Source organism: Macaca fascicularis, chromosome X (assembly GCF_037993035.2).
Source record: "Macaca fascicularis isolate 582-1 chromosome X, T2T-MFA8v1.1".
NCBI lineage: Eukaryota > Metazoa > Chordata > Mammalia > Primates > Cercopithecidae > Macaca > Macaca fascicularis.
The window spans coordinates 87,285,597-87,311,931 of NC_088395.1; the positions used below are offsets into that span (position 1 = coordinate 87,285,597).

Consider the following 26,335-nt stretch of genomic DNA (forward strand, 5'->3'; position numbering starts at 1 on the left):
TCCTAGATTTGGGGGGACACTCTGGACTTATAACTTTATTCTTATTAATAATAATCATATATCTCAATTTGTGGCTCAAAAAGTACGTGCCTTATACGCAGATACCTACTAAAATAGTCTCTTAATACATAACTGCTGCCTCTCAAAAGCCTATTATCTACAAATATTTGCAAATAGTGTATCCCAAAGTATTGTAAAACTATACTTACCCTTTGAGTAGTATAAGATGGCTTTTTCTTCTTTTCAACTGTATAAAGACTGATTTCTATGTCACCTTTTGCAGTTCGACATTCTTCCTGTACCCTAATAACAAGTCAAAGGTCAAAGTAACAGAAAATCATCAAAAAGAAAACCAATCATCTAAGAATCAGATAACAAAAATACTTTTAAACATATAATTTGCCATCTGAACTATTTTTAGGTGTATAATCCAGTGGCATTAATTACATTCAAAAAGTTGTGCAACCATTATCAGCATTTCCAAAACTTTTTCATCACTTCAAAGATAAACTCTGTGACCATTAAGCAATAGCTCCCCATTTTCTCCTTCTTCCTAGCCCCTGAAAACCTCTAATCTATTGTATGTCTCTATGAATTTGCCTAGTCCAGATATTTCATATAAGTGGAATCATATAATATTTGTCCTTTTGTCTCTGGCTTCTTTCGCTTAGCATGTTTATCCATGTTGTAGCAGGTATCAGAACATTCTTTTCTGTAGCTGAATGATATGCCATTTTGTACATATACCACAATTTGTTTATCTGTTCATTTGTTGGTGGACAATTGAGTTGTTTCCACCATTTGGTTATTGTGAATAATGTCACATTTAACACTGGTATACAAATGTCTTTGAGTCCCTGCTTTCAATTCTGCTTTCAATGTTTTGAGTAAATAATCATTTACTCCAAAGACACAAGTTAATTATGTCTTTCTTTTTTCTTATTACTGCTGCCTTCTTATAGCAGAAAGCAGAAGAAAAGAAGAAACCAAATTAATTTTGCTACTTGTTGGTTGATCTGGTAAAAGCTTGGTTAGGAAGATACTTGATTAAAATGAATTGTACATATTCTCTGTAAATATCCTTTCTCTTTTCTAAATCTATTTCCAGTTGCTGTGGAGTATCTGAAAGTTGTTATTACAGCAAATTTCAGGGTTTACAAATACGAATAGGGATTGTAAGCTTGAAATTAATCCTAATGAAATTCTTTCATCCAATGAAGTCTACCTAAATGACATTTCTAAAGATACTCTAAGCACTAGCATCTAGCAAATAATTGTACTCCCAGGTTGCTCAAATGTTAGGGTCCATATATCACTCACATATTTAATTACGTAAGACCTCATGAGTTCTTAATACTACTTGTATTCTTTCCTTCAAACCTAGGCTATAAACTGAGAACAGAGATAATGTTTTGCATTTTCAATATTCCCCAAAGCATTCAGCACAAAGCTGAAGATAATCATTATTTGTTATGGAGTGAACTCACTGGAATAATATGGAAAAACTAATGCATGACTAAACTATATTTTAAAATACCTCATTTACTAGGCTAACATAGTACATTTCAATTCACTTCCTAAGAATAAAGCTTTAAATTTTCTTCTAAATGTTACCTTACTGACTCACCTACTAACCCCATTATTTAGTTCATTGACCACCACTCTTCTGCTCCATGCCATGAGATCTCTTTCAGTGGCCATCTGGCTCCGAGGAGCATTGTTATGCATTTGTCTAACACCTTCAATTTGACTACTATGTCTTCTAAGCCTGATGTTTGGGGAAGAAGATATGTCCATGTTTGGACTTCTCAGAGCTAAAACAAAAACAAGGAAAATTGTCACTTTCTGAGCAAAGGCACCACAGTTTTCCAGAACACAGCTCTAAATAAAAGAGTAGATTCAAAGATAGTACTGCTGTAAGAATTGCTATCCCTTTGTTCTATATTTTCTGTACCCTCCTTTATGTTTTTCATATTGTTATAAATAAAGTAAGCACTTTTATTGAGAAATCTTTAAAATTTCTATAATTATTTTAATTTTTTTCAAAGTAGTTTCACATCTGACATCGACTAAATGCTCACAGAATATAAAAAAATGTATTCAACATGATTTGGAGATTCACAAATGTTTATTAGTGCTAGTTCAGGAAGCAGCTTTTTGATCTAAATTCTATCTTTATTCTCTCCATTACAGTGTTTCTAGATAAAGCATCAATAAAACTTTCAAAAATGTTAAGATTCAAAGTGTAAATAATTATTTTTTTAAATCAAAATTTCATTTTCAAGATTGATGAGCAAAGAAAGAAAGAAAACAAAGTAACAGAAGTTTTATTTTTTAATGCTCCAGAAAGGTTCATGTCATTTTTCTTATATTTAAAAAAAAAAAAAAAAAACAAATGGAAACTGAAACATCCAACTGTTAAATGTCAGAAAAATTTCAAAACAAATGAATATTACCAATAGAAGTCAGTGGGGTCTCTTGACTAATGTCATTTCTAATCTGTCCACAGAAACCCAGTATTGAAGGTACAACAGAATACTGATTTCATTAATGGATATTTAAATCAGGGCTCTGAGAAAGTTTCACATGTCAGGAATAAAGGGCCTGGATAGATAGGATTATCAGCCCACTTGTTATCTTGTTCCAGGTTCAGAAAAGCTTATCTGAGTTAGGTGTTCAAGTAACCCAAATGAATTTTTTTAATTTTATGAGATATTGAAGAAATCAGGAAATTAGTAAAATACTCTGTGAATCACCACAAATTTAAATCACCTTATTCATTTCTATGAAATCTAAAATGCAACGTTACACAGATAAATGACTCTAGTTACAAATATATGAAAAGAAATAAATCTGAAAAAAAATCTCATAAGATGACTACATTTGAAGATAAAACTAATAGCTCTTGATAAAAGCTAAGATTTATATAAAACTCAGATGCCCTGGCACGTTTAATGTAAAAGATAGGATAGGATATCATTTTAATATCATTTAAGGATAGAATATTCATTTTCACGTTTAATGTAAAAGATAGGATAGGATATCATTTTAATATCATTTAAGGATAGAATATTCATTTTAAGATAATTAATTATACAATAACTTCCACTGGTATTAAGATCAAACTATTATAAGTCAATTCAGAAGCTGCATCTGTATTCCCTAAGACAGCTTCTTGTCTTCAGTGTATTTTTTTTTTAATTCAAGAGAGGAGCATGGTATTCTGCTTTCCTCTCCACAAAAGAGGAATTGGCAGTAATTTCTAAACTTAAGGTAGTTTTAATTTCGAAAACTGTACAGGTTGGTTCCCCTACAAGAGGGCTAGACATACTGTAGCACTTCACTTCTTAAAACAAATGTAAAGATTACAGATAAATTACTGAGTAAAAAGAAGACAGTGTATTAAAATGCATCACCTGAATTTCTCAGGAGACCTTAAGTCATTTTACCCACAAATGATGAGATTATGAGACTTTGATATATCTGATATCAAAATTGCAAATTAATAAAAATGTTTTTATTTATAAAGGTAAAATATTTTCCATGTAATTATTTGGGAAAAGTAAAATAATTACAGTACATACACTACACCCTTTACAAGTATAAAAATACTTACCACCATTAACAGAGTATGCTCTATTAACTGGAAAATGTGGAACATCTCCTTCATTAATTAGTCTCAAGTCTTGTTCTCTCTGCAGCTCCCTGATTATTCCATCAAGAATGCTCTCATCTTGGTCATTGGTTTGCTGCCCAATTACCTGTTCTACTACCTCACCATCACCTTAATAAGACCAGATACAAAGCCCCAAAATTACTTACATTTTAGTATACCTTAAACATAGTAAAAACAACCTATAAATTTCTACACAAATGATTAAAAACAGGATTAAATGTAAAATAAAGTATATATCAAATGAAACATTTTATTAAAAACTTTAAATATTTTTGATGTACTAGCTTATGTGTCTGACTTAACCAATGCTCCCAAATTAGACATTATTATGAGGGCCTTCTCATCTTTAAAAATACAATCAAGTGCTGCATAACAACATTTCAGTCAAAGATAAACCACATATACAATGGTAGTCTCACGAGATCATAATGAAGCTGAAAAACTCTTGTTTAGTGACATCACAGCCTCAAAGTGCAATGCAGTACTCACATGTTTGTGGTGATGTTGGGATAAACAAACCTACTGCACTGCCAGTTATATAAAAGCATAGCACACACAATTATGCACAGTACATAATATTTGGTAGTAAACGACTATATTACTGTTTTATGTATGCACTATACCATACTTCGTATCATCTTGAAATGTACTACTTTTAATTACTAAAAAAAATTGCACCGTAAAACGGCCTCAAGAAGGTCCTCCAGGAGGTATTCCAGAAAAGGGTATTGTTATCATAAGAGATGACAGCTCCATATTGCCCCTGAAGACCTTCCAGGGGGACAAGCAAGATGTGGAGGTAGAAGACAGGGATATTGATAACCTTGACTCTGTGTAGACCTAGGCTAATGTGTGTTTGTGTCTTAACTTTTAAAAAGTTTAAAAAGTAAAACAATAAAAATTTTAAAAATAGAAAAACCTTATAGAATAAGGATATAAAAAATATTTTTATACGGTTGTACAAAGTATTTGTGTTTTAAGCTAAGTATTATTACAAAAGAGTCGAAAAGTTAAAAAAACAAAACAAAAAACCTAAAAAGTGTTTCCAGTAAGCTAAGGTTAATTTGTTACTGAAGAAAGAAAAATATTGTTTATACACATTTAGCATAGCCTAAGTGTACAGTGTTGATAAAGTGTACACTATTGTATAGTAATGTTCTAGGTCTTCACATTCAACCACTCACTCACTGAATCACCCACAGCATTTGCAGTCTTGTAAGCTCCATTCCATGGTAAGTGCTTTACACAGGTATACCATTCTTTATCTTTTATACCACATTTTTACTGTACCTTTTCTGTCTAGATATGCTTAGGTAAATATGTACCATTGTATTTATAACTGTCTATGGTATTCAGTGCAGTTAAATGCTGTATAGGTTTGCTGCCTAACAGCAACTAGCTATGCCATGAGAGTTTTGAGTAAGGTTTAATTAAACAAGTTTAACCACAGATACCTAAAATGCTTTGCATCCTTCTTTGTGAAAATTTCCTTTTTGAAAGAAGTCAAAATGATGATCTTTGAACTATTATTGTCTTTTGATAACATTTTAGTTTAATGAGTACAAAATTATTTTTTATATACACTGAAACTTAATGATTATTTCTGAATGAAAACGTTAAATCTTTTTCTTTCTTAAGTATATCATTGCCCTGGTTTTCATCTTGTCCTCTAGTCAGATTTGACAGAGTAACCAAGTGATCAGATCTTACGAGAAATATACAAGAAATAAAGTCTGATAAATTAGACTTTCTTATTCCTTTGTTTTCAAGTTTATCTCCCATTTAATTAATATTCACACCTTTTCTCCTTGGCTAATAAATATATCATCACAGTAACTACAGGCACATGTGTAATACCATTTCCCTGCTCTACAACCTTTATGAGCAAGAACATAAAAAGATGTGCAGCATTTCATTCTATGAGGGTCAGTTCAAGCCTTAATTCCCTAGCAAAGATACAAAATTCTACTTGCAAATCAGTAACTTACTAGCTCATACCTGAAGACAACCTACAAGTACCAAAGTAAGATATGAAGGCATTTTATGTGGGGGTAGAGGGCAGAATAAATAATGGAAATATGCTAACCAGAAGAGAGTAAGTTTCTTTGATAGAAAATAGCTTATTCCAATGTTTTATTCTCCTATCTTCCCATCATATATCACATTCATCTCTGCTTTCCCAATATCTCCCAAGACCGAGTGTTATTTAAATAGTCACATCCGCTTACTCTACACCCAATAACTCTTTGCATTTCAAACATGAGAATAGGTAAATAGCTACCTCCAGCTGCAGGGTAGGGGTTGTTTTCTTTTTATTGAGACAGTCTGACTCTGTCGCCCAGTCTGGAGTGCAGTAGCACAATCTTGGCTCACCGCAACCTCCGCCTCCTGGGTTCAAGTGGTTCTTGTGCCTCAGCCACCCAAGTAGTTGGGATTACAGCCGGGCACCATCACCCCCAGCTAATTTTTGCATTTTTAGTAGAGACGGGGTTTCACCACCTTGGCCAGGCTGGTCTCGAATGCCTAACCTCAAGTAATCCACCCACCTCGGCCTCCAAAAGTGCTGGTATTATAGGCGTGAGCCACCACTCCTGGCCAGTCTGTGGTTTTTCAAAGTTTCACCTTCTTAGTTTAATTAACTATGAACTCTCAAACTAAAATATCAATAATATAAGCAGTGGAATTCCACCAGTTACAAAAGCTTTTATTACAACTCAATACTATAGAAAACAACGGGTTCATACATATATAAGGTTTTCTAAAGAAATAGGTCAATACATTATCTGCTTGAGCATATATGCTTATGTTGGTCCTAACCCACTTATCTGTGTCCAGGTGAGATAAACAATGAAAAAGTACTATGCTAAGGTTAAAAGTACTATACAACTGAAAATTAACAGTAACAGAAGATGCAACATATTATAACCTACTCCAGAGTTTAGCAGGAGGTATACATCATAGAGAATACAGCAGTAATGTATAATATTGTGCAAAATGTTTTAAATTTACTTTTAGAGGAAACATACCATTAGCCACATATCCCAGCTGTGGTATAAGCTGTTCATCTTTACAATTTTCCCGTCCTGGTACCAACCGTTGGAATTTTGTGGGATGAGGATTTCCATCAACATCCACCAAAAATGGAGGAGGCATGAGGTGAGGAGCTTGTTGGGTTTGTTCATCCAATACATAGTTATTAGCATCACGAATAAGAGGACGATAATCCGTGTGGAAGAACATCTGATCTGGAATCTTTATGACAGATTTTTAGTGGGTTAACATACACAGGGAATTTATAAGTAAATACTTGTTTTCATTCCTAGAGCACATTCATTTTTTAAATCAGATAATTTTTTGCATACTCTTATAGTCCTTTGTTGCCCTATATTCCCCCTTTAGGTAGAATAGAATTGAATTATCTAGATGGTAATTCTCTTTTCTCCACAAAATCCTATAATCTGTATTAATTTTTAGACATATCATATTTCTTCTATTATGATAAGAAGAACTAAAGCAACAACCCAGTAGATATAGTTGGGCATTTGTATTTAAGTTGTAAAAATTACACAAACCTATATAATTATGTTTTTCTTGCTTATTTTTATTCAAATGAAGACAGATGCAGTATAATACATATGATAAAACAGGTAAATATCAATCACATCAAAGACACTCAAACCTGATATTAATACAATTATTGAGCTGACCTCAATGATTGAGTTCTCTTCCAACTCTACAATTCTATAAACTTTCTCAAATTCACAGCTAACAAAACATAAAGAACTAATTAAGTTAGCTAATTAAGTTAGCTCCCAAAGTATTTTAACAGGATCAATAATAAGTAAAATAGCCACCTAAGAAAATAAACATATTCAGTCGCCAGCAGTCTATTCCCAATTCATGAGAAGTAGAAGATGTGATGTATTAGAATTACTCTCCTATTATACCTGGAAGGCAGTAGAAAATATGTTCAAAGCAAAAGGATTTCCTAAGGAATTTTTATGTCTTCATCACCCTGTAATTTATCTCAATCGTGATCTGCACAGCCAAACAAAATGTTCTGGCAGTGCAGATCACAATTGAGAACCTTTACTAAGAAAGACAACTTTCTTTTATTTTATATCTACTGACACATAACAGCCCTTATTAACTGGAGGACTTTAAACAAAATTTGTGAATGACACAATCCTAAATTATACTCTACAGCAAAATTAAAATATGCTAACCTTTTCATAGTATTTACTGCATCCAAAACCAAAAAGCAGCAAATGCCCATGAGAATCTGTGCAGGCAAAATGGTTTCCATCCGGTGAAAATTTACAATCAAACACCGCACCATGGCCTTGGCCTTCAATCTGAAATTCAGAGGAGTCTCAAGTCATCTTAAGAGTAATTTTCAAATAATAGATAGGTGACAACTTTTCCTTGCTAATACCATGGACTCTGTGATGCACAAACATTCCAAAGTACTCTCTGGCTTCTGTAGCCAGTCTCTGGCTTCTGTAGCCAGAACCCTACTGAAACAGTAAATCCCTGAAAGAAATTAGGGAGAGGCAAATTGCAATGGATAAAATCAATCATTGCTAGCAATGACATACCTCATGAAATACTAAATGAGTGACTGTGAAGATTAAAATAGAACTAAATGCAACCAAAATGACAAAGGCACTACCTCAGCAAAGTCAAGATACTATCTTCACATCTTAAGTTATAATGCAATGAAGCCTTAAAATAACCATCCTAAAATTAAAGCACACAATCAATTTTACTAATAAAAGACAGAGGATCTGTCTTTGCTTTGGGTCTATATAAAGCATATAAAAGTAAACTCAAAGGCCAACCAACAATTTAGAAATGTTTAGTCAGAATTATTCTTAAGAGGATATGAGTATTCCCATCACCATAGAAGGGTGTTCTGAGAGGAGAGATAGCTCACCAGATTTTTCCATGGCTTGTATGAGACATATCTTAAGAGCATCCATATCTCCAAGTCCATGTTTGCCAAACAACTTTCTGATTACTAAATCATATGAGGTTTACCAGGGGCAGACACAAGTATTACAGTCACTGTTATAATTCATAAATGAGAATTACATTTTAAACATCAATCTTTTTGTGATTTTGGTTAGGTGTTAACTCCAAAGCTTAATACATTTGAGTATCTGCAGTTTAGGGCTAGGGAACAGAATTTGGAAAATGCTAACACCTAAGAAAATGCTAACATCTTGAAAGGCTCAACTGGCCTTATTCTCAGTTCTTGAGTTATTCTCTGAATTATTTAACCAATTTAAACACAAATGACAAGAGGTTCCTTTGTACCAGGTATACTTTAATTAACCAAGTTATTACATAAGAGAAGTTGGTTTTAATGTGAACTAGACACAGGTGTCTCTTACCATGTTAAAGTAATTCCGAATTTTGGTCCCCCGGTCAAGGTCCCAAATAAAAATGTTCCCATCGTGACCTGCTGAAAGTATAATCCTTTGATCAAATGGATGGGCTTCCAGAACGAATACTTCATCATCATGTCCCTATAATAAAAATCAGTATTAAAAATGAAAAGCAACACAAAATGTCTTGTTCATTTGGTAAAAAGGTCTTCAGTGTGCTATCAGTCTGGTTCAAATGGATTTATGCAGAATAATAAACAGCATTTACTACGTGGATACTATATGAACAATATACCTCAGTGAGATTTCCTTATAAACTGCTGATTTTATCAAGTATTCAATAAACAGAAGATCCAGAAATGTTTTTAAAATATAGTCTAAACAATACAGCTCATTAACCAAGGCTCTGAAGTGGAATTTAGGACTGGGCTATTTAAAAGGCCACAGAATATATGACAAACAGAATCTTTCAATAACACCCAATTCTGACACAATGATCAATACAATTCAGCACTCTATTCTCTATTACTGGTATTCAAATTGTATTTTAGTAAGCCTCATGATACATTCAAAGGATAAAGCACAGTGGTTCTGCTCTACATCTACTTTACATTTGGGAGTTCCATTTAAGATGTTATCTAGAAAATACATTTTCTGCTAAAAAGAAATAAGTTTGAAAACCAATGCTTTATGTTATATGTTTATACAACATATAACATGTTTACATATGTTATATGTTTATATAACATATAACAAGTTTACATATGTTATATGTTTATATGCCTCGGAAAGGAAAAGTTTACAAACATCTGCTTTAAGATCATTGTTCATTTTCTTTGGACTTAACTCCTGACTAGAGAGTTTATGTTTAAGAACAGGCTCCAGGCCTTAGAAAAGCATAGAGAACATTCCGAAGCTGCACTTATCTTAGGAACACACTATCACATTATACATCAGTAGCGTCTAAAAAATGATCATATCCTGCAAATCTCAAAAGTGCATTTTGTCCCAAATCATGCTATTAAAAAAAGTAGAATAATAGAGTATCCTACCATATTATGATTATGGACAAAAATACAGCTTACTGAAAGAAAATATAACTTTAGACTGGCTCAAAACGTAGTGATAAGATTAGTAGGAAAAATCCCCTTATGATAAATACCATCACAACTCAAAGTTTACCAAAATTCTTCCCAGCGACTACAGAAAAAGTTATTTCTTTGCTATAACAAAATCCCTTGCTAAAAGAATCAATTTGATATAGCCAATATTTTCTCAGGTTCGTACCCAGCAAAAAATAAAGTGAGTTTGCTAAACTCTAATGATAATGACATGACTACTTCAATGTACATTAGGGGGAAAAAAAAGAACTTTGAAGCTGGGGATTTTCCTTTTTTTGGGTCACATGCCTTAGGAGAGGACATAGTTACTAGATCATGGGGAACAAGATCTAGTCAAAATAAGTAATGTCTTAAAATTTATCAATTTATCATCTTAAAATGCCATATTTGTATTTGGTAAGCACACTTTTATTTCCACCACCCCCACACAAATCTAAATTATCATCCTGGCTCATCCTGGCTACTATCAGACTCCTATAATCTACCTGCGGTCACTCTCAACTCATTCCAATCTATTCCCTCTTCTGTGACCAAAATTAAAAGGTATTTTTCAAAAGCAAAACCCTTAATGATTTTCTATTGGTCTTACGATAGATCCTACAAAATCCTAGTCTGGCCCCTGTCCACTTTTCCCATTGTATCTGGGGAGACTCTGTTTCTGCTCTTTGTGATATAGCTAAATTGGCTTTCTTTCAGCTCCTATCTACCTCAGGACCTTTGCACATGCCATTCCCTCTTTCTAGAAACACTCCCCAGTCTCCTCACATATTTGATTTACCAAATATTTACTGATACCCTACCATGTAGAGGCAGTAAAAAAATAAGAAAACATAACAATAAAATATCAGATAGTGATGAACCTAGTAAAAGTAAAGCAAGGTGACATAATAAGACAAAGACGAGGAGGCTATCTTGGATTGTTTGATCAGGGAAGGCCTAATCAAGGAGTTGACACTTAAGTTGAGATTTGGGTAATTCTTACTTATCTTTCAAAACTTAACCCAAACTACACTTCCTCAGGAAGTTTTCTCTAAGCCTCCCATATCAAATTTGGTTACCATGTTAGAAGTTTGCATTCTATCTCGCATTTTCCTTTCTTAGCACTTATCTGATTAAAAGTATTTCTCATAATAGGCTATAAGCTCTGGCATGACAAGACTCTGTCTAATTTACCATTTATATCTAACACCTAACCCACTTTTGGCACACAGCTGATGCTCAAACAGCATTTGCAAAACAGAAGAACTTTACATCCCTCTGATACATAAACACCATGATATACTACAAAGACAACTGAGTTGAGTCGGAAGAATTGGTTTCTAGTCTGAACCTTATCACTTACTAACGAGTGATCGCATGGCAAGCATTTGGCATTCTCTCTTTAAAATGCTTATGAATTGATAGTTGAAACAGACAAAATAAGGTTTTTAAATTAAACTTAATCTGAAGTCAACCAGTATTATGATAAACTGAAAAACATCAACACCACCCATGTGATTTCTGCTATTAATCCTTTCAACTTTTTACATCACAAATACTGTAGCCTCTTACAATGACAAATATACACTTTCTGAAAGAGGAAAAAATACCTTTCTTTTCCTACTTCTTCCTCTTACCCCTATTCCTTGCATAAACTAATCACTAAAGGTAGACTATGTAGGATATCTTTACCAAAATAAGGTACGCTCTACCCCTATAACGGTAACAATGAAAAAATGCTAACCCCTGGTAAAAACAAAATAACTTACATGTCCTCATTGCATACAATAACACAGTAGATGAGTAACTACTAGACTTAGAAAAGATCTTGAAAAGATTTCATACTTGCTTTTAGCAGGTATAGTGCGTGTCATCCCTATTTTACAGCTATGTCAAAAGAGGCCTCTCAGAAAATCATTTTTCCAAGGGCTAGTATAGTATATCACAGAAAGGAAACTGGAACTTAAATTTCCTGTGTCTTAAAATAATGTGCTTTTTGACCATTTTAATTACTCTAAAAATAAAATACTTACAGATAATGTATGAAGAAGCTGTCCTGTGATAGAATTCCACACTTTCAAAAGAAAATTATTCACTGCAGTAATAACTGTGGTATCATAGCGATCCCAGGCCACCATAGTCACCTTAAGTTTAGTGATCTTGTCTTCTCCAGATGGCAAATTATTGCTAAACAAAACAATTTGCAGTATTCATATCTTATGAATTTTGGACAAAGGTGCATGTTAAGTAGCAAATTATGACATAATTTCTCCAGGAGTACACAACTGTTTAGATTAAAAAATCCTAAACTATACTGTTAAGTATTCATGAAAGAAAAAAGTAAATGTATCTGCATAGGGCAATACCTGTTAGCTTAATTCAGGGAGAAAAAAAGACCCTAAAATGACAAAAATTTGGTAAATAGTTCCTTGAGAACCAAAAATTATGAAACTACTAAGAAATCTATAAATACCTTGAAAAATAAAATTCATGCTTATGTTGGTTATCAGAAAATAGGAAAACATAATGGCCAATTTATTCTCTTAAATATGAATTTTTTTAGAAAACCCATAAGTCTTATAAAAAAGCAGTAGAAAATTTAGTACCATTTTTATGTAATTAAATATGACATTATCAATAGGTAGCTATGATGAAAAAGTCCTTTTTATACTGCAGCTAATGGAAAGACAGTTGATTTCAGGGCCATACCCTAAAGAAGCTGTAGTGTCCCAAAGAAGTAATTATGTATCTTTCAATGAACAGTGAAGATGACAAAACTGAATGCTGATTAAGTGTAAATATATTACTGAGTAGGAATGCTAACAATATAAAATATTATAAAAGTATCCTTAGAAAATTAAAGAAAAAGTTAAACATATGATGACATTTAACAGGGACAACTCTCAAGGTAGAAAGTAATATAGATATATTTTTTAATGACCTATAAAAATCTAAGGCAGAGAATGGCTCTATAGGCATCAGTAGAACACAGAGATCTTTGAGTCACAACAGACCAGAATATCAAATGAATCAGCAATATTCCTGTCATCCAGTCTGTCAATCAACAGTAAAGATGATTTGCTTAGAGGCTGTACAGATGCAAACTTCATGTCTACAACTAACTTCAAACTATTTACTAATGTAAAAAGATATTTTATATTCATTATTAAACTCAATGTAAAATATATCATGAGAACCACATAAACATCTAACATATATTCTTACCCAGTCATTTTAGTAGCCATGTCGAGCACTATACTCTTCCATTCTTGTTGCTGATACTGCCAAATTCTTGCCGTTCCATCTCGACTTCCACTAACAAATCTTAAACTAGACAGAGTTAAAATAACTTTATTAATTTTCTCAAAATGTAAATCACTTTTTTTTGATAATATAAGTAACACATTAACCCTCACACACTACTGAGGGGAATGTAAAATGGTACAGTCACTTTGGAAAACAGCTTGGCAGTTCTTCAAAATGTTAAACATAGTCATCATATGACCTGGAAATTCTACTCCCAGGTATATATCCAAGAGTAATGAAAACATAAGTCCACATAAAAATGTGTACATGGATATTCATGGCAGCATTATTTATAATAAGTCAAAAAGTGGAAACAACCCAAATGTCCATCAATGGGATAAATGGATAAACGAAATGTAGCATATTCATACAATGAAATATTATTCAGCAAAAAAAAAGAAAAGAAAGAAAGAATGATAGACACAGTAACATAGATGGATCTTGAATAGGCAAACCTATAAAGACAAAAAGTAGATTAATGGTTACCCAGAGCTGGGAGTGAAGGGATAGGAGAATTGGAGGTTGACAGCTAAAGGGTATGAGCTTCTTTCAGGGCCAATGAAAATGTTCTAAAATTGACTGTGGTGATGGTTGCACAACCCTATGAATATACTAAAAACCAATGAATTTTATGTTATTTAAATTATATTTCAATAAAGATGTCATTTAAAAAGAATACATATTCACTCATACTTCTGTCACTGTCAACACTTTGGTTTCTATTTTCAGAATTTATAAAATACAGACATATACACTTCAATAGTTTCTACCACAAAAAATTGAACTGAACTATATATGTTTTTCCCTAGCTTAACTGTATTTTGTTGATCTATTTCTATGTTTCCAAGTACAAAACTATCACTTTTAATAAGTGTTCAACTATATGAATGTACCAAAATTTATTTAATTAATCCCTTAATGATCAACTGTTGTTTCCAATCTTCACCATTATAAATAATGCTGTGATGAACATCTCTATATAATCTTTGTACAACCTCATACATATATTTGCTGAGTTAGAGTAGGTGTATTTTTAAAGCTTTTGATACATACTGCCAAATTGTTTCCCTGAAAAGTTTTTTTAATAATTTACAATCTCATCACAAGTTGTAGAAGTGTCCATTTTCCCAAAACCCTTGGCAATATTGGGATTATCATTTTTCATTATCTTGTCATTCTGAAAGAAAAAAAAGTGACTGTTATTTTAATTTATATTTCTTTGATTATTAGTAAAATTGGACATCTCCTCATGTGTTTATTGGTCACACGAATAATTAAGACCACAATAATGTAATTTTTCCTTAATAGAAAAAGACAGGGAGTTAAAAATTTAGGTTCTTCTAGCATGAAAGAATAGTAGCTATACTAATGTTCAAGCATCTAACTCAGTATAATGCAATCAAGTCAACCTTAAAATTTATTTGGTGGTTTTTTCATTCCTAATATAGACATCACTCTTTGTAGACCATCATTATTTACTCTCAAATTTGACAAAAATGAACAACTCCATCAGTGTAATTATTTGCAGTCAAAAGTTATTTAAAAATAGAACATGATCATCCTATAAAGTCCTTATAGGCCGGGCGCGGTGGCTCACGCCTGTAATCCCAGCACTTTGCGGGGCCGAGGCGGGCGGATCACGAGGTCAGGAGATCAAGACCATCCTGGCTAACATGGTGAAACCCTGTCTCTACTAAAAATACAAAAATATTAGCCAGGCACGGTGGCATGGTACTGTAGTCCCAGCTACTCGGGAGGCTGAGGCAGGAGAATGGCATGAACCCAGGAGACGGAGCTTGCAGTGAGCCGAGATCGTGCCACTGCACTCCAGCCTGGGTGACAGAGTGAGACTCCGCCTCAAAAAAAAAAAAAAGTCCTTATAGACATACAAGTTGAGCTAGTCGAATCCAAAATTCTAAAATCTGAAAGTGTTTGAGTGTCAACATGATGCCAGATGTCAAAAAGTCCACACCTGGCCTCTTGTGATGGGTCACCAAATAGTCAAAACTTTGTTTCATGCACAAAATTATGTAAAATATTGTATAAAATTACTTTCAGGCTACGTGTGTAAGGTATACATGAAACATAAATGAATTGTGTTTAGACTTGGGTTCCATCTCCCAGCATCTCATTATAATATGCAAATATTCCAAAATCTGAAAAAATATCCACTTCTGGTACCAAGTATTTTGGATATGAAATAACCCGTACTGGAAACAAATTAATGCTAGGTGCTTAAAATTTTAAATCTATTATGCTAGGTAAACTTTTAGGCTAGAGCCTTTTTGGCTGTCATCTTTTTGGGATTAGACACTTTAGAGAGTGCAAGGATATCTGCATATAATTTCTGACTTTAGGGATATAGGGATAATGAGTGATATAGATATTCAGAGAAAGTCAAGACAATTAAACGCTGGAACATTCAGGAAAGGTTTCAGGTAGGGCATGAACCGTAAAAGGAAGATAAGACCTAGTTAAGAAGAGGGGGGAAAAAAAGAAAGGAGAGGGACATGAGAGGGAAAGAGAAAGACAGAAAGTAGGAGAGAAAGAGAAAGAGGTTAGGGGAAAGTAGGAAATGGCGTTTCTTGGTAGAGATGATATGAGGAAAAGTATAAGCAAAGGAATGGATGAGATGTGAACAGGAGCAGGGTATATCAATTAGGCCGGATCTAAGGATTCATATGGAGAACAGTAGAAAAGAATGTAGATCTAAGTCATTTGGTAAAGAGCTCTGAATGCCAGGCTAAGACATTTGAATTCTACTCCATAGGCAGAGAAGAGGAAACACTAAAGATTTCTGTAAAGAACAATGTTGGCTGGTCACGGTGGTTCATGCCAGCACTTTGGGAGGCCGAGGCGGGCAGATGATAAGGTCAGGAAATCAAGACCATCCTGGCTAACACGGTGAAACCCCGTCTCTACTAAAAATACAAAAAATTAGCGAGGTGTGGTGGCATGCACCTGTAATCCCAGCTAGTCGGGAGACTGAGGCAGGAGAATCACTTGAACCCAGGAGATGGAGGTTGCAGTGAGCCGAGATCACACCACTGAACTCCAGCCTAGGCAACAGAGCGAGACTCCGTCTCCAAAAAAAAAAAAAAAAAAAAAGAACAAGGTTACACTGGCAGAGATGGACAGGTCACAGGTCAAATAATGAAATGCTTGAATAACGTGGGTGCTAAAAGAAATAGAGCAAAATAAACAAAAAAGAAAGCACTCAGAAAGGAAGACCTGATAGGCTATGGTTACGACTTGGATGAGATTGTGGAAGTGATGGCTAAGGATGTCATCAAAGACAAACAAGGACTTTGAACCTAAATAACTGGACAGAAATAAGGTATCTATCATAGAAGTAGCTGCATCTGAGGGAATGGTAGTAACATATATCAAACATCTGTTTACACAAATATGTATTACATAATTACCTGTCTCCATTGTTACAGAACTGAACAGCAACAACTTTATCCTAAGACATAAAACAGATTTTTGGTTAAAATGGACTTATTTGTAAAATGAATTAAGTGCTCTTTCTCTCAAATTCATAGGTAAAAACATCATGAAGTAGATTTTTTTTTTTTTTTAATTTCAATGAGGCCCAAAACAATGTACTAACTAATGAGGACTGCTTATTGGCAGTAATAGGAAACAAACCAGACATAGGGAAACCTTATAAACCATATCTCAAGAGACAAATACTTCTGAATAGATATTAGTTTATTACGTTCTCCATAACAAGACAGCACACTAATGTAAGATAACACCTTAAAATAGTTAATTTAATAGTAGTTGCATTAGATTTTCCACGTAATTTTATTAATTTTTGAAAATAATCATTTCCTGTTTCCCACATCATTTATCTAATTATTTTCCAATGGAATCATCTGACAGTCTATAAGTACCATAGTTTAGAGACTGCTATTTAAAATCTTTTAGAATAATTAACTCATACTTTTACTAGTATGTATAGTACTGATGACAAGAGTAAAGTGTAAACCAAACTTTGTGATTTGTATATATTACTATGGTACACATCAGAAAAGAAATGAAATAAACTTTCCAAGGATATTCAAAAATAAAGCAACTGTTTCTGATTTTCTCTTACCGTATGTGACTCTAATTCAGCAATTTTCTCAGGAACCTCAGAACCCAAATAATATATTCTAATCACATGGTCAGTACTACCAGTTGTAATGAACATACCGCCTAGAAGATTAAAAAACAAAACAAAACATAGTACCAAGGAACCCTAAAAACCATCTCATTACTTCCTTAGTTGTATGCTACACCTTGCATTAGTAAAAAGGCTTCAAGAAACACAAGGTTGTCTTCTAATTATTGGAGACATACTAGTGATTCAGAGAAAATGTAAAACTATATCATTCATCCAACAAAATCTACAAACTATATATACACTGAATACAGGCCTATGATCATAAACATTAAAGAACACATCCTTGAGGAATTCATTTCTTTATTTAGAAATGTAATGTTCCAAAATTATTTATAAGACAATTTATCGGCCGGGTGCGGTGGCTCAAGCCTGTAATCCCAGCACTTTGGGAGGCCGAGACGGGCGGATCACAAGGTCAGGAGATTGAGACCATCCTGGCTAACACAGTGAAACCCCGCCTCTACTAAAAAAATACAAAAAACTAGGTGGGCGCCTGTAGTCTCAGCTACTCGGGAGGCTGAGGCAGCGTAAACCCGGGAGGCGGGGCTTGCAGTGAGCTATGATCCGGCCACTGCACTCCAGCCCGGGCGACAGAGCGAGTCTCTGTCTCAAAAAAAAAAAAAAAAAAAAAAAAAAAAAAGACTATTTATCTACAATTCTCTTTACCGTGGCCATAGTGGCGACACAGCGAGTCTCCGTCTCAAAAAAAAAAAAAAAAAAAGACAATTTATCTACAATTCTCTTTACCGTGGCCATAGTGGTTGAGTGTAAAATGTCAACTGCTTTTGGGATGATGAAAAAGTTCTAGAGATGGATGGTGTGACAGATGCAGAACAATGTGAATATACTTAAAGTTACAAACTGTACACTTAAAAATGACTAAAATGATAAAATTTTAAGTTCTGTATATTTCACCACAATCAAAAAAAGGAGAAAAAAAAGGTTAACTAATGTAGGATTCTTAGCAGTAGAAAAAGCACTGTAAAAGAGTTTTCAATATGGAGCAACAGTACATGTTTTTTTGTAACTCAGGGCAGAATTTTTGTGTTGATTGTGGGGGAAGTAAATTTTTTTGTTAGTGGATATTTAGAGTAGGGAGTCTGTTTTTACCAAGCAAAATCACCATTATATAAAAATGTATTAAATTATGAATAAGGAAAAAAAAAAAAATCAACCTTACACATTACTTAGAGTCCAAAAGAGTTTATCTATCATAACACATGGTTCAGATTTTTGATATCCTTCAATTAACACTCAAATGTGTATCTTTTTATTCATAAATCACATAATCTGTTTTTACAACTGGATCGTTTAATATTCCAGATGCTCAAAACATTCTAGTTTTACACATACCAGAACTGAAAGATGAACAAGATATCTGGACTCCAGGTCTGGATCTCTCAGTAAATTTCACTGGGCGATCTCTAAAGAGGAAAAATAAGGTATTTTTATGTTTCATCATGTTTAGCTAATGGGCCAGAATGTTAGCACACTACTGGATACTGATCGATTTAGCATCAATATTACAGAAAAAATAAAAGGAATGTGGTCAATAAGTACTATTCCCATCCATTAGGTTAAAAATGCATTTAACCTTGCAAACATCATTTATGATATCAGTATTACTACAGTTTTATTAACCATATTACTTACTACTACCATTATGAGATTTCTTACCAAAGTAAGAAATGAAACAAATAAAATTCTACCAGAATTTTCTATATAAATTGTCTCTTCAACATTAATATCAAAAAAAATTTATCCTAAAATCTCTTTATCTATTGAAGTCGGTATGGATATGTATACACAAATACACATACACATATATAAATATATATACATATATCTAAATACATGGACTATTAAGAATCAAGGCAATAGATAAAAATTAACATGATTAATTTTTCACAAAATTTCTAAACTTACCTAAACTTCATTGTTTTGACATGCCATTGCCAGAAACAGATTGTTCCATCAGCACCAGTAGAAGTGAGGTATCTGTTTGTGCCTTTAGTTGATGGACAAAACTTAAAAAAAAATATATATATATGATTCAAATAAAAAGTTTTCATGTTCAGCCTAACATCAAACACAGAATATTTTTAAATTGTAATCATTTAACAAATATAATTTCAATAAATTCAGTTAAAAATTTTTGTCAAGGGACTATTTTACTTTCCTAGATTAATAAATACCTTATTAAAAATTTTAAAATATCAAAAAACTATAGAAAAAGTAACTGAACTTTGGATAAAATGTTTTAGTTATAAAAAAATTACTTTTAAATTATTTAATATTACACTTTAAGATTTTTTAATCACTTTCAGTGGAGAATAAACTCACAAGCGCATTACTATTTAAAACTTTACAAATGTGCTATATATACACTTATAGAAACAACTGTGGAATTTTTATAGTTCAGATGGACAGAGGATTAGAAGTAAATCTAAAAACACTTGGGAAGTTAATATCCAAGTATTTGGTTTTATTATTTTTTCACTTTAAAATCCAGTTTCATTCAATGAAGTATATAATTCTGTCCTTTTTAGATGTAAGCCATTTGTTTCCATAAATAATGTAAAATAGGTCAAATCATTATTCATATCATATCATTGTGGAAAAATGGAGATCAAGTTAAAAAAAAAAACTTAAGTTGTCAATATAGAGGACTACTAATATGTCAGAAGGATCAAGGCCTTTATCATGTGGGCTTCTCAGGCTCTTACTCTCAGTATTTTACATATCCTCAGAAAAGAATCACAGAAAAGGAAAAAGAACAACTGAGCTCCTGATGTCTGGGACACAGGAAAAAGCTGAAAATTGGACAAGAGTTTCCTACATGTCAGTGAGTTTTTAAAATCCCAAATGAAGATAATTAAACATTTCCACTGAGATGATGACTAAGGATTAAGATGTATAGGGTTTGAATACATTTTGAATGCAAATCAAAAGAAAATTATCATTATAGATATTAGAAGTAATTTACTTAGCTTCTTTGTTTGGAAACACAGAACTTCTAAAGACAACAGAGATGAATTCAAACAAAAATTACTCATTAATATTATCCATTAATAACTGATGTGCAGTAAAGAAACCAGGACTCATGCCTATATAGTCCTCTATTGGTATCATTGAGATGCTTCCAGGACCTCCCATGGATACCAAAATCAGCAGATGCTCAAGTCTCTGATATAAAATCGTATGGTATTTGCAGATAACATATGTACATCCTCCTGTATACTTCAAATCATCTCTAGATTACTGATAATACCTAATACAATATAAATGTTGTAGTGATTTGTTGTTATACTATATTATTTAAGGGATAATGGCAAGAAAAAAATCTGTACATGTTCAGTAGGAAGATTAATTTTTTTCAAATGACTTTTGTTCCTCAGCTGGTTGAAGCCACAGATGCAGAATCTACGGATACAAAGGGTTAACTATATTTTCATTTCTGAGATTGAGAAATTTGCATTAAAAAGCTTAATCTGGCTGGGCGCAGTGGCTCACACCTGTAATCTCAGCACTTTGGGAGGCCGAGGCAGGCAGATCACCTGAGGTCAGGAGTTTGAGACCAGACTGGCTGATATGGCAAAACCCCGTCTCTATTAAAAATAAAAAATTTGTTTGAGTTCTTTGTAGGTTCTGGATATTAGCCCTTTGTCAGATGAGTAGATTGCAAAAATTTTCTCCCATTCTGTAGGTTGCCTGTTCACTCTGATGGTAGTTTCTTTTGCTGAGCAGAAGCTCTTTAGTTTAATTAGATCCCATTTGTCAATTTTGGCTTTTGTTGCCATTGCTTTTGGTGTTTTAGACATGAAGTCCTTGTCCATGCCTATGGCATTTATGCAGCCAACAGACACATGAAAAAATGCTCATCATCACTAGTCATCAGAGGAATGCAAATCAAAACCACAATGAGATACCATCTCACACCAGTTAGATTGGCAATCATTAAAAAGTCAGGAAACAACAGGTGCTGGAGAGGATGTAGAGAAATAGGAACACTTTTACACTGTTGGTGGGACTGTAAACTAGTTCAACCATTGTGGAAGAGAGTGTGACAATTCCTCAAGGATCTAGAACTAGAAATATCATTTGACCCAGCCATCCCATTACTGGGTATGTATCCAAAGGGTTATAAATCATGCTGCTATAAAGACACATGCACACATGTTTACTGCAGCACTATTCAAAAGAGCAGAGACTTGGAACGAACCCAAATGTTCAACAACGACAGATTGGATTAAGAAAATGTGGTACATATACACCATGGAATACTATGCAGCCATAAAAAAGGATGAGTTCATGTCCTTTGTAGGGACATGGATGCAGCTGGAAACCATCATTCTCAGCAAACTATCACAAGAACAAAAAACCAAACATAGCATGTTCTCACTCATAGGTGGGAATTGAACAATGAGAACACCTGGACACAGGAAGGGGAACATCACACACTGGGGCCTGTTGTGGGGTGGGGGGATGAGAGAGGGATAGCATTAGGAGATATACATAATGTAAATGACGAGTTAATGGGTGCAGCACGCCAACATGTCACATGTATACATATGTAACAAACCTGCACGTTGTGAACATGTACCCTAGAACATAAAGTATAATAAAAAATAAAATAAAATAATTAGCTGGGCATGGTGGCACATGGTTGTAATCCCAGCTACTCAGGAGGCTGAGGCATGAGAATCGCTTGAAGCCAGAAGGCAGAGGTTGCAGTGAGCCGAAATCATACCACCGCACTCCAGCCTGGGTCACACAGCAAGACTCTGTCTCAACAACAACAACAAAAGCTTACTCTAAAATCTACAGCAGTAATCCACAAATACAGCCAACACACCAAATTCAGCTTGCTGCCTGTTTCTGTAAATATAGCGTTATTGGAACACAGTCACCTTACACTGTCTATGGCTGCTTTTGCACTATGGGAACAGAGCCGAGCAGTTGTGACAGAGACTGTATGACATGCAAAGCCTAAATATTTACTATCTGGCCTGTATATTTGCTGATCTTAGATTTACAGGAATTAGACAATTAAATATGAAATAGTATAATTTTATAAAGTGAAGAAACATTGAAACCTTTATCTCCATTGCATTAAAATTGCTTCATCAATCACAAAGGGGGATCTGGCCCATTAATGTGCCTTAATAGAATTGTTTTAAATGAGAAACCATGTTACGGATTGTTTAATATAACATTTATTTTTGTATTTCTGACAAATTAATACATACCTACTGTAGAAAATTTAGGAAATGTGGAAAAACAGAAAAAAAGTAACATGTAATTCTGCCATTCAGTGGTAACCACTATTAGCATCATACCATTCTAACTAAATTTTGTTAAAAAAATACAAAACGTGGGAGTATAATATATCACTGATGTTAATAAAGACAGTCAATACACAAATAATAAAGAACATATAAAGAATACCAAAAGATGACTATTACTACAGAGAAAAATGAAACAGAAGGGAAGATACAGAGTTGCTGTGCACACAGTGGAGCGGGCTAGGGGGCGGTGGTTTACAATTTTAATCAGAGCAATAAGGTGGTCAGAGGTCTCCCTGAGAAGGTGACATGTGCACAAAGCACATACAAACTGAGAAAACAAACTATGTGAATATCCAGGGAAGACCACTCCAGAGACAGGAAACAGTAAAAGCCAAAGCAGCCATGTACACCTAGAATGTTCAAGAAAAGCAAAGTGGCCAGCAGTTAAGCAGAGTGAAAAAGGCAAACATGCAGTAGATGAGACTGAAGAGCACCAAGGAGGCTGAGAATACAGAGCATTGTGGAGACTTCAGTTTTAACTCTGAGATTGGAAGCTACTGATGGTCCTGAGCACCAGTGACATGATTTAACTGCCATTTTAAAATAAATTTGTCTGTTAAACTGAGAGACTAAACTGGGGCAGGGGAAAGGGAATGGAAGGGGCAGGAGAAAGGGAATGGAAGATGCAGGCAGATCGGTTAGAAGTCTATTTCAATAATCTAGACTACAGATGATAGTGCCTTAAAACAGGATAGCAATAATAGAGGTCATGAGAATTTGCCAGATTCTAGATACAGTTTAATGGTAGAACCAACATGACTTGCTGACAAGTTTTAGATACAAAGTATAAGAGAAAGATAAAAGGGATGACTACTCTGAGCAGTTGAAAGCAGGGTATTGCCATTTGTTTGGATGAAAAGGCTTGGGGAGATACGAGGAAGAAAAATTAATTCAATTTTGAATAAAATGAGTTTGAAATACCTAGTAGACATACATGTGATGATTCCAAGAAGATAGTTGCATAAACAAGTATGAAGCTAAAAGATAGTTCCTAAATGGAGATGGAAGTTTGAAATCATCAGTTTACAGATGAAATTCAAAACCATGAGATGACTAAGAGAAAGAGTATGATAGAAAGGTCTACCGATCTCTAAGGCACTACAATATGTAAAAGAAATGAGAAAAGTCTGGGCGCGGTGGCTCACGCCCGTAATCCCAGCACTTTGGGAGGCCGAGGCGGGTAGATCACGAGGTCAGGAGATCGAGACCATCCTGGCTAACATGGTGAAACCCCGTCTCTATAAAAATACAAAAAATTAGCCGGGCGTGGTGGCGGGCACCTGTAGTCCCAGCTACTTAGGAGGCTGAGGCAGGAGAATGGCGTGAACCCGGGAGGCCGAGCTTGCAGTGAGCCGAGATCGCACCACTACACTCCAGCCTGGGTGACAGAGCGAGACTCCATCTCAAAAAAAAAAAAAAAAATGAGAAAACAAACTAGCAAATGAAACTATGAAAAAAAACAACAGTATCATAAATATTTTTCATTATTACTAAATAATCTGCAGAGGACACATGTCAAGACCTCCTATGGATGCCTGAAACCTTGAATAGTACCAAGCCCTGTTTTTCCCTGTGCCTACATACCTATGATAAGCGTAATTTATAAATTGGGCACAGTAGGAAATTAACAAATAATACCTTATAATATTGCTATAAAATTATAACAATACACTGTAATAAAAGTTATATGAATGTGGTCTCTTTCCCAAAGTATGTCATTGCACTGCATTCACCTATTTTCAAACTATGGCTGACGGTGGGTAATTGAAACCTTGGAAAGCCAAACTGCAGATAAGGGGGACTACTATAATAAAATGATTTTTTTCAGTGGCATATGACAGTATGTCCAAATTCCAGAAATAATCAGTCAGATATGATAGTGAGATCACAAGTAACTGATAATCTCCCAAATCAAAATCCATGAAATAATTTCAAATAATCAAAATTTTGACATGAACTTTTTCAAATTCAACATACACTGAACACAATTCTTGCTAGCTCCCCATAAAAAGATGACATATTATTTAAATAACACCAAAAAATGGCATACTTATGATTTCCTAAAGAATAAACAAAAGTAAATGGGAGTAATTATCTCCTCCAAAAGTGGTCTCTTTCTCCAAAGTGTAAAATTTTTAAGATTTCTGTTTTCCTCTCAATACAAAGAAGAGGACAAAAGTTCAGTTTCATTAGTTTTATTAAATAAAAAATATTTTAAATCATCCATGACTTTCACTACCAACATCTGGTAAAACCAGTATGTGGACAAGTATTAAAAGCAGCCAACATATTCTACATTACAAATCAAATTGAGGCTGAGTGCAGTGGCTCATGCGCCTGTAATCCCAGCAGTTTGGGAAGCCAAAGCCAGAGGAATTGCGCTTGAGTCCAGGAGTTTAAGACCAGCCTGGGCAACATGGCGAACCCCCGTCTCTACAAAAAATACAAAATTTAGCCAGATGTGGTGGCGCATGCCAGTAGTCCCAGCTACTCAGGAGGTGGAGGTGGGAAGATCACTTGAACCTGGGAGGTGGAGGTTGCAGTGAGCTGAGATCCCGCCACTGCACTCCAGCATGGGTGACAACAAAACAAAATAAAACACATCAAATTGAAATAAACAAAAAAATCACTGAAACTAAGAATAAAAATTCCTCTCATATTAACCTAAAAACAGACACACACATACTAAATCTGACTGGCAAACATCTTGCATTAAATATTAATACAAGGCATGCCAATATTCAAGTTAGAACCCGTTTATATTCTAAAAGGAAAGAGTGTGCTCTTAAGGCATTTACAGGTTTTCTCCCTCCTTAACAAATACAAATAAGATGTCTCACTCTATTTATAGGACTCTTTAAATCATCTTTTTACTTATTTTTTTAAAAAGAGAATTATATGAAAAAGGAACTTAAAAAAATACCTTGCTGCAAGGTAGGAGCAAAGTCCAGAAGAGAGCATTTTTCTCTTGCTATTAGTTGGGCTATTATCTATACAATGTAACATGAAATCAGAGAATTCTCACCTTTATTACATATGTTTGAGGTAAATTTTATCACTTTTCTTACCTGTATGGAAGTAATAGAAGCTGAATGGCCCTGAAGGACTGCAACGGGTGCACAAGTTCGAAGACACCATACTCTTACTACCTTATCACAGCTGCCTGCGGCAATAAGAGTGTTTTCATAGTTAACAGCCATGTCAGAAATTTCAGCAGAGTGTCCACGAAGTGTAGCAAGAAGACGTCCATCATCTGTAGCCCAAATTTTTACTAAACAGTCATCTGAACCCTATAGTAACAAAAGGACAATAGATTTATAATGAAGCAGAAATTCACCACAATC

At 34.1% G+C, this 26,335-nt stretch overlaps 1 protein-coding gene across 7 annotated transcripts in view; it reads right to left on the minus strand.

Annotated features, from left to right (window-relative positions):
* The window catches only part of BRWD3 (bromodomain and WD repeat domain containing 3), a 134,926-nt gene that overhangs the window by 43,236 nt on the left and 65,355 nt on the right, over positions 1–26,335 (minus strand). For 6 of the 7 annotated variants that reach the window (XM_015443968.4, XM_005594021.5, XM_045384126.3 and 3 more), the window contains 13 exons: positions 26,060–26,281; positions 19,570–19,670; positions 18,997–19,067; positions 17,575–17,675; positions 16,898–16,938; positions 13,392–13,496; positions 12,200–12,353; positions 9,073–9,207; positions 7,903–8,031; positions 6,703–6,928; positions 3,617–3,784; positions 1,628–1,814; positions 210–303 (listed from right to left, as the gene is read on the minus strand). In XM_015443968.4, the coding sequence (XP_015299454.1) occupies positions 210–303; positions 1,628–1,814; positions 3,617–3,784; positions 6,703–6,928; positions 7,903–8,031; positions 9,073–9,207; positions 12,200–12,353; positions 13,392–13,496; positions 16,898–16,938; positions 17,575–17,675; positions 18,997–19,067; positions 19,570–19,670; positions 26,060–26,281 (1,734 nt within the window). Of the gene's footprint in view, positions 1–209; positions 304–1,627; positions 1,815–3,616; positions 3,785–6,702; positions 6,929–7,902; positions 8,032–9,072; positions 9,208–12,199; positions 12,354–13,391; positions 13,497–14,525; positions 14,650–16,897; positions 16,939–17,574; positions 17,676–18,996; positions 19,068–19,569; positions 19,671–26,059; positions 26,282–26,335 lie in introns of those variants that run through there. The other variant, XM_074029231.1, reaches the window with a different exon arrangement.